General features: G+C 39.2%; 2 protein-coding genes across 2 annotated transcripts; both read right to left on the bottom strand.

Moving 5' to 3' along the window:
• Positions 1–868: 868 nt before the first annotated feature.
• On the bottom strand, positions 869–1,981 carry LOC133529908 (uncharacterized protein K02A2.6-like). The gene has a single exon (XM_061867710.1). It carries the CDS (start codon positions 1,979–1,981, stop codon positions 869–871), a length of 1,113 nt encoding a protein of 370 aa, XP_061723694.1.
• Positions 1,982–3,373: 1,392 nt separating this feature from the next.
• Positions 3,374–5,027, bottom strand: LOC133529565 (uncharacterized). Its single transcript, XM_061867308.1, has one exon. It carries the CDS (start codon positions 4,992–4,994, stop codon positions 3,384–3,386), a length of 1,611 nt encoding a protein of 536 aa, XP_061723292.1. The 5' UTR covers positions 4,995–5,027; the 3' UTR covers positions 3,374–3,383.
• Between the last annotated feature and the right edge of the window lie 4,342 nt (positions 5,028–9,369).

The raw sequence follows: 9,369 nt of genomic DNA on the forward strand, positions 1-9,369 counted from the left end.
TACATTTTATCCACATGTGGGGCAAAGTAATCAGATGCAAATTTTGATTCGTTTCCTTATGTTAGCTTTATAGAATTGACTTTTAAATGGTGATTTTGAATGATAAATGTTTAATTAAGTTCATTTAGATTTGATTTGTTTTTTTTTTTTGGTATTTCATAGTTTGTATTTTCCTCACGTTGCAAAGGTTTCATTCGGAGGCAAAGTTTGTTTAACCGCTCATGCTAATATTGATACCCGAGCAACCGAAAGATCCCAAAATTGAACACGAGCGTAGCGAGTGGGTCGAGAAGTGGAATCTTAAGCGTTGCGAGGGTTTCAAGACAACTTTGCTCCCTTGTAAAACAAATAACTATAGTATACCCCATTTCATGTGTGGTCAAATAATAACACAATAGAATCAAGACAGGACAGTTACATGTAAGACACGACGCCGCTAAAATAGTTTGTCGGGTGTCTTTTGTTGTCACTAACTTCTATTGTTTATGTACTTGTCTGTCTCAAGTGGAATCCCGCCATGGTAAATGAAATGGGCTTTACCTACGCAAGTAAGAGAGAGTTTCGAAATATCAAAACAATTAGCCACTACTGGAATTAATATGAAAACAGAACGTGACGTCATGACGTGAAGTATTTACGATGCACTGACTATCCAGGAACTTCTAGAACGGAGAGAAAGCACAAGACGCGTCCGCTTGGTAACAACCATTTATTGGAAGAGAGCGATGATAAGTAGGTACTTATACATTATGTCAGTGAGAATTGTTTCTACCCTCTTACATCATTATACCCATATATTACACCTCCACCCTTATTTCTAACATGTATGAAAATTAATTAACTAGGTACATTTTCATGATAAAGTTTTTTAGTCAATCTCAAACCCATATCTTTTTACAGAACGTAACTTATCCCTAGGTCTCAGTGTGGGCCGGGGAAGGTTGACCGGGGGGTCGGTGGATTCTGACGTATTAGATCGGGGTGGCGAGGGAGCTGTCACCGCTGCTCCACCAGACTCCGCAGGGCATTGATCTTCAACCGTTACACTAGATGTGTCGTTGCGCTCACTCCTCAACCCGTCCGACTCTTGGGTTGGTGATGACGGAGACGGATCCTCATATGTGCTCATCCAGCGACTTTTAATTTGATCCACATGTCTATGAATGGATGAACCGTTTTCCGCTGCAACTATATAATTACGTGAACTTGTTTTTTCCTGAATTCTACCATCTAACCATCTACTACCCCCACTATAGTTCCTATACCACACATTTTCCCCCACGTTAAATTCCCTAGATGTACCGCCAGCGTAAGTTATTTGCTTTGTTTGTCGTTCCTTGACTTTGTCTTCTACCGATCCATCCTTTAACAAGTCTAGCCTGGAACGAAGCTTCCTACGCTGCAATAGCTCTGCCGGTGATACCCCTGTGGTACTATGTTCTACATTCCGATACGCTAGAAGGTAAGCCTGCAACGCTGCATCTATATCGCCACCATCCCGCATAGCCTTTTTAATAGCCCGCTTGCACAACTTGACTGCCCCCTCGGCAGCCCCGTTGGAAGCCGGATGGTACGCGGCCGCAAAAGTGACCTTGACCCGATTATGTGTCATGAAACTTTTATACTCTTGACTTGTAAAGGGTGGTCCGTTATCCGAAACTACTTCTCGTGGTAAACCGAAACGCGAGAAAGTCTCTCTTAATACCTTTATTACAGCTTTCGCCGTGGTCGACTGCATTTGGAAAACCTCTAACCACTTAGAAGTAGAATCGATAAGAATCAAAAATGTCCTACCCTGTATGGGTCCCAAAAAATCAATATGTAATCTGGTCCAGACGTCCGTCAAGTACCGCCAGGGCTGCGGCGGCGCGCGCGGCGGCGCCGAGCTCTCCGCCGCGCACGTGCCGCAGCTCCTGCAGGTGCGCTCCACGTCCGCGTCGATGCCCGGCCACCACATGACACTGCGCGCCATACTCTTCATTTTTACAATACCCATGTGTCCCACATGTAGCTCCCGTAATAACTTTTCCCGCAATACTTCTGGGATTACTAACCGGTAGCCCCAAACCATGCAGCCCCTGTCCATATACAATTCGTTTCGTCGTAAAAAGTAAGGTTGGACCTCTCTGTCATTTACTGATGATGGCCACCCGGTCTGTAAATAACTTACTATTCGCCTTAATACAGAATCTTTTTCTGTGCTAACTTGAACCATTTTTTTATCTATAGGTAAAAAATCTTGAACAAAATTCAAATACGTAACTTCTTTCGTTAAACTGACCGATTTGTTTACCGGCAAACGGGACAGGGCGTCTGCCGCGTTACTCTCACTGCGCACATATTCAATATTAAAATTATATCCGGCTAGCAATACCGCCCATCGTTGAAGTCTACTAGCTGCCATTACTGGTATTCCTTTCTTTTCGCCAAAAATAGATACCAGAGGCTTATGGTCGGTCCGTAAAGTGAATTCCCTACCATATAAATATTGGTGGAATTTTCTCACCCCAAATATTATACTCAATGCTTCACGTTCAATTTGCGAATAGCCCTTTTCTGCCGCATTGAGTGTTCGCGACGCGTACGCCACCGGCCGCTCGCCGTCCGGCGTAATGTGAGACACCACAGCGCCCACCCCCAAGCTACTAGCGTCACAAGTCAAAACCACCGGCAGATCGAGAGAATAATGAGCCAGGACTTCACTAGACGTTAATATTTCTTTTATTTTCCTAAACGCCTCACTACACTCCTGGTTCCACTGAAATGTAACCCCCTTCTTTAGTAACTTGTAAAACGGTGTGAGTACCGTACTAATATTTCGGACAAATTTCGCATAATACATTACTAAGCCTATAAAAGACCGTAACTCCGTAATACTATTTGGTTCGGGAACCTTTTTTATTGCTTCTATTTTCTCAGGACACGTGTGTACACCATGTTTACTGATAACGAAACCTAAGTACGTCACCGATTCGGAAAAGAAAGTACATTTGTCTTTCCTAACCTTTAGACCGTAAGTTTTGAGCCTTCTGAACACCTCATGTAACGTTTTTAAATGCGTTTCATCATCTTCCCCGGTTATTATCAGATCGTCTAAAAAAATACCTACGCGCGGTAAATCTCCAAATAGCTGTTCTAATTTCCTCTGAAAAATACCGGGGCTCGAAGCTAAGCCGTATATAAGTCGATTGTACATGAATAAGCCTTTATGGGTATTTATCACTGTAAACCGTTTGGATTCGTCTAATTCAAATTGTGCGTACGCTTGCGATAAATCTAATTTGGTAAATCGAGTCCCTCCATATAATTTAGCAAGTAAGTCATCAACCCGTGGCAGCGGAAAACGGTCTACCTCCAAACATCTGTTGAGAGTTAGCTTAAAGTCAGCACATACCCGAATGGTTCCATCTTTTTTTCATCACCGGAACAATAGGCGTAGCCCAGTCGGACGAGTTTACCGGAGTGATCACACCGTCCGCCACCAGCTGATCGAGCGCGCGCTCAACTGGCTCGCGCAGCGCGTACGCCAGAGGTCGTGCGCGCAGGAACACGGGCGCCGCGCCCTCTCGCAGCCGGAACCCCACCGTTCCGCCAGTAAACCTTCCCAAGCCGCCTTCAAATACTTCACAATATCTGGAACTGAAATCGTTTATGTCAAAAATATGCTTTGTACTAACATTATTACAATTGACGGATTTTACTAAGTCAGGTAGTATTCCTAACTCTTTTATCCACTGTCTGCCGAGTAAACTCGTTTTCCCGTTAACCATTACATACAAATCTAACTCTTTACATTTTTTGTTATATTGCACCGAAGGTAATATTTTACCTGCGGGTTTGACACTTATGTCCGTATAATAACATAAATTCAAATTGCTAGCTTTTAACGGACACTCAGGAAATAATTGACTATAACAATCATAGCTAATACAAGATATCGCACTGCCCGTATCTACTTCCATAACTAAATTTACATTATTCACTTTTAATTGCACCATGTAAGGCCCATACTTCTTCAACTTTTTAGCATCTATAGAAAAGTTATTTACCTCTTCACTGCCGTTACTGTCACTGTCTGAATACTGGTACCCTGCCTGCTCTTCTAACATCGCATGAAAAGAGACGTTTTTTCTTAAATTCGGACACATTTTCTTAAGATGCCCTTCTTTATTACATACTCTGCAAACATAGGCCCTAAATTTACACGAGCTCTGTCCATGCTGCCCTCCGCACGCCGAACATTGCTGGGTTTGTCCTCCCTTCCAGTCCGCACTGTTCGTAACGACTCGTCGCTTGCCCGCGCCCATAGCGCCCTTTGTCCCGTCGCCCTGCGTGACCTTTTGACCGCGCGGCCCATAGCGCTCGGTGCTAGCCGCCTCCGCCGACTGTCGCTTGTCCCGCTTCACCGTGGCCAGCTGATGCACTGCCGTTGCTATCATGGATGATGATACTCCCTCCTCTATTGTAGAACGGTCCTGTACCAACGCCGCATGACTTTCCGCTGCTTCCATCGCCACCGCTATTTTAAATGCTCTTTCAAATGTTAGGTTATCTTCCGTAAATAACTTTTGCCGAATGCTATCATTACGGATACCACACACGAATTGGTCTCGTAAATTCTCTTTTAAACTGGCTTCTTGAAAATCACAATCTTTTGTTAACTTTTTTAACTCCGCAGTATATTCCGCGATGGTTTCGTCACTTCTTTGTGTCCTCTGACGAAATTTAAATCGTTCGGCCATGGTACTTCGCGTCGGCTGTAGGTGCTTCTTCATAACTGCCACAAGGTCATCAAATTCTTTTGTTGACGGTTTGTCCGGTGAACATAAGTTTGCCATGAGCTCGTACGCCTCACTACCCATAACGGTGATTAAAGTCGCTACCTGCACAGCCGGTTTAACGTCGTTAACCACAAAATACTGGCCCAAGCGCTCCACATATAAATCCCAATTATCCTTATGCACATCGAAAGCACTAATTTTACCGATAGACATTGTAACTGCGATATTCACTCACGTCCACTAAAAAAAAAGTTTCACACGCGTTTACAGTTCGATTTCGTCGCCACTGAAGTATTTACGATGCACTGACTATCCAGGAACTTCTAGAACGGAGAGAAAGCACAAGACGCGTCCGCTTGGTAACAACCATTTATTGGAAGAGAGCGATGATAAGTAGGTACTTATACATTATGTCAGTGAGAATTGTTTCTACCCTCTTACATCATTATACCCATATATTACAGTCAAGTCACCTACTTTTTTTAGTTCTGCTATTTATTAAATAGAGATAATGATAAAAAAGAACTAGTGACTACGTTTTTCTAATATTTGCTGGTGGTTTATTTGGTTCATGGTGCGAAATAATCTATTTTTTTGAATACCACGACGGTGGCAAACATGCATACGGCCTGATGGTAAGCAGTCACCGTAGCCCATGGAAACCTGCAACTCCAGAGGTGTTACATGTGCGTTGCCGACCCTCCGACCGACCTCCGGCCGACGAAATACAAACAACCTATTTTAATTTAATGACATCTACGCGGACGAAACCACGGGCAGGAGCTAGTTTAACCTGCACAGGCGCATAGAGCATTTTCCAATTTTGGCGGAAACCCATAACATTATACGTTAATAGCATTAAATTAATAAATTAATGGAAACCGTCAGGCGAGGTGTCTCATAAATTAACTTAATTTGTTTATTTTGCCTAAGAACCATGTTAAACACTTCTAGTTAAAATTTAATGTGACGCTTTCGCATCTGATTTGTGTTTAATATCAGATCGAGTTACTATTTGGTTGATACCTGGTTAGGATAGCTTTTTTTTCTATTGGTGAGAAAGGTATGTTTTTTAGGGTTTTTTTTATTTAAAGTTAATGTGATAAATTATGTTTATTTCTTTTGAATTAAACATTTTCACGACAGTATGTAAATACTGCGAAGAATAAATAAACTACCAATTTTTTTAGTTTAATCTATAAAAATCTTAAGGCCCCGTGCCGTGTGTCGAAGAATAAACTACAATTTTTTTGTTTAATCTATAAAAAATTTAAGGCCCCGTATTAGTTTGTGCCGTGTTTCTCTCACTGTCACTGAGCGTAAGAGTGAGAGAGATGGATGTGAGTATGCGTACTCGGGACCGCGGATATCATGTTTTTTAATTCTAATTTATTGTAAGTTTAATAGGAAAAGAAATCGCTGAGTTACCTCAAAAATAAAATTACTCGTTTTAGAAGCAATTTTCATATTCTTAGCTTTTGTGCATGAAATGTAAAAAAAAAATGCTTTTTAGACCTACGTTCGTGTTTTCTTCATCCCTAATTTCATCGTATGTGCAAAGTTTCATTGTAATCAAACACGTTGTTCTAAAATGAGTACGAATGCGGACTCTAAATCTATTAATAATTTTCTCACCAGCAATAATAATGTCTTAATAGCGCGAGTTCCCCGTCGCGTCGATGATTTATCAACTTTTTTGCTAAGTTTCCTATATTAGTTTAAATTATAATATTCGTTGAATATTTGACAAGTGTAAGTGGCATTGAGCCGGTTGGACCACAATCTTTATCTTAATTAAATAATCATAGTTGTGACTGATTTATTAGTTTTTGTCTGCATCTGATTTCCGTGGTAAAAACTATCAAATGTCCTCAGAAGTCAAATTATTTTCATAAAATTATATTGACGTCATCTTAAGCAGCTCTATAGCTCTTGTTTATGGTAACATGTTGGCACTGTTTAAAAACTGATGTTAAATGTCTACTTATTTTACAGAATTTTTGATTTACGTCTCAGTACTATACGCTGTATCTTTAGGTATTTAAATAAAAGTAAACAATTTGTAAATTTTCAGGTAGGTATAATATTTATTGGTTAACCGACCAAATACACAACCGCCTGGATCTGTCACTGAACGACCTGACTTTAACCTACATTATTTGATCATGTAATAGGAGTTGCAGGCGTCCATAGGCTACGGTGACTGCTTACCATCAGGCAGGCCGTATGCTTGCTTGCCACCGTCGTGGTATTAAAAAAAAATATTTTCATCTATCCTCAATTAGCTTAAGGAGCCATTTGAGAGTAGATTTTGTTTACTTTTATTTAAATACCTAAAGATAAAGGTACAGAGTATAGTGCCATGTCCATTATAGGGGTATTTTTATTTATTTATTGAAAAAACAAATGCAAGTTTCGTTTAAAATCAATTCACTTACATGTTAGGAATTGCAGATAAATTGTCAAGATTCGAAAAAAAATATGGAAACTTCCCAAACATGGGCATGAAAATAAAAATGTCAAAACAAATTTTAATTGTTATTTTACTTACACGCTAGGAAATAAGAGATAAAATCAGAAATAATATTAACAATATAAATAAAATAAATTGAATATCAAGATAGTTAAAGTTTTTAAATTGATAAAAAAATATAAGAAGTTACATCAACTTCATGCTGACGAGCACGTTGAGTACGGATTAGGTTTAATTTAATTGATTTAAATACTATTAGGTATATAGGTATTATGTTTAGTGTTAGTTTTTCTCAGTGGCCAAACATTCCGTTTTTTACCACCTGCTCGCCACAATCAACATGCCAGCGATCATATCACGTTCCGAGAAGCCCCGGTCCAGGGTTCGAGTCCCCGCTGGGACGTAATTCACAACGCTCACACCTCCGTGGGCTTGGATTAGCCCGCCTATAACTTTCTTGATACTTTACTGTTTAGTGAGACTTTCATTTATTTCGTTTGTTTGGTGCGTATACTTAGTGCAATTTTACAAGCTTTTTTTAACATGCCCTGTTAGTTAATGTGGGTCAAATCGTGGAAGCTAGGTTGGACCCATTTCCGATTGAGCTGAATTTTGCACATATATGTAAATTGAATGACAATGCAATATTATGATGACATGGAGCTGATCTGATGAGGGAGACAGGAGGTGGTCATGAGAACTTTGTGATAAGACAACGCAACCTAATTGTGTTTGGGTTTGTTAGAATTGTCTCAATGAGTATTAGTTAGTTGCATGCAGAAAGAAAAGTACAGTCAGCGAAAAAAAATCTTACCAAAAACGTATTTATTAGTATACTGTTTTAAAATTTATCTACTCTAGTAGAGTGTCGGCAGATTAACACGTTCCCTGTCCAATGTGGGGTCATAAAGCTTTTTTTTCAGGATTCCAAAATTCAAAATTCAAAATTCAAAAATTTATTCTGCAAGTAGGCCTCAAGGGCTCTTTTACAAGTCAATACAACATTTATAGTAACATCATATAGTGACATGAAAAATACATAACAACATTTATAAATACAACAGCCAATACCTGGGTAAACATTACATTATAATAATCTTAAAATAAATAATTAATACAATACAATAGAGATGTATAGTCTCTATGGTTAAAAACACATTAAATCTGGAGATGTAAAAGGTCCCCAATGTCAGAGTACTAATACTAATAAAATTTGGAGGTGTAAAGTCTCTCCAAGTGTCAAAATAAAATTTATACTAAATAAATAAACCGCGTCTGGACTGTTAAACTAGCAGTCTCATAAACTAATGCTACATTCTGTACATAACTAGTATGTACCAAGTCAAGTATATTATACAATATGACAGAGACGTATAGTCTCCACGGTTAATACATTAAGTTTGGAGATGTATAAGGTCCCCACGGTCTGAGAAAAATAATAATACACAATAATAAGATTTGGAGGTGTAAAGGTTCTCCAAATGTCAAAGAATAAAAAAAATAAAAAATTGTATGAAATACATATTTCACGTCAAGAGACTGTTAAGCTAACAATCTTAAAACTAGTTCTACAGAATACATAAGTACTATGTATTTAATATGTCAATGTCATCATCAAAATAACTAAAACATAACAAACATTAATACATAAGGTTGAACAGCTAGAAACAACAGCGCCATATGCCTCTCCGGGACACTGCACGCAAAACTATTACAGCTTTTGAGACTGGATACTTGGCCATGATTCCGTGTCTCCCAAGTAGTCATCTATTTTATAGTATCCCTTTTTGAGAAGTGCATTTTTGACGTATTGCTTGAATGAAGTATAGGGCAGGTTCCATGCCTCTAAGGGTACTTTGTTATAAAATGTTACACAGTTTCCCATGAACGATTTTTTAATTTTCTGTAGACGAAACTTGGAGACTACTAACTTATGTTTATTTCGCGTATTATAACTATGGATATCGGACAGTTTCTTAAAGGACTTTATATTCTTATGCGTATACATTATCACATCTAGTATGTATTGTGAAGCTACTGTGAGAATCTATTTCCTTGAATCGTTCTCTCAGTGAGTCACGAGAAGCCATGTTATAAATAGATCTGATTGCCCTC

Source organism: Cydia pomonella, chromosome 21, assembly GCF_033807575.1.
Source record: "Cydia pomonella isolate Wapato2018A chromosome 21, ilCydPomo1, whole genome shotgun sequence".
Taxonomy (NCBI): domain Eukaryota; kingdom Metazoa; phylum Arthropoda; class Insecta; order Lepidoptera; family Tortricidae; genus Cydia; species Cydia pomonella.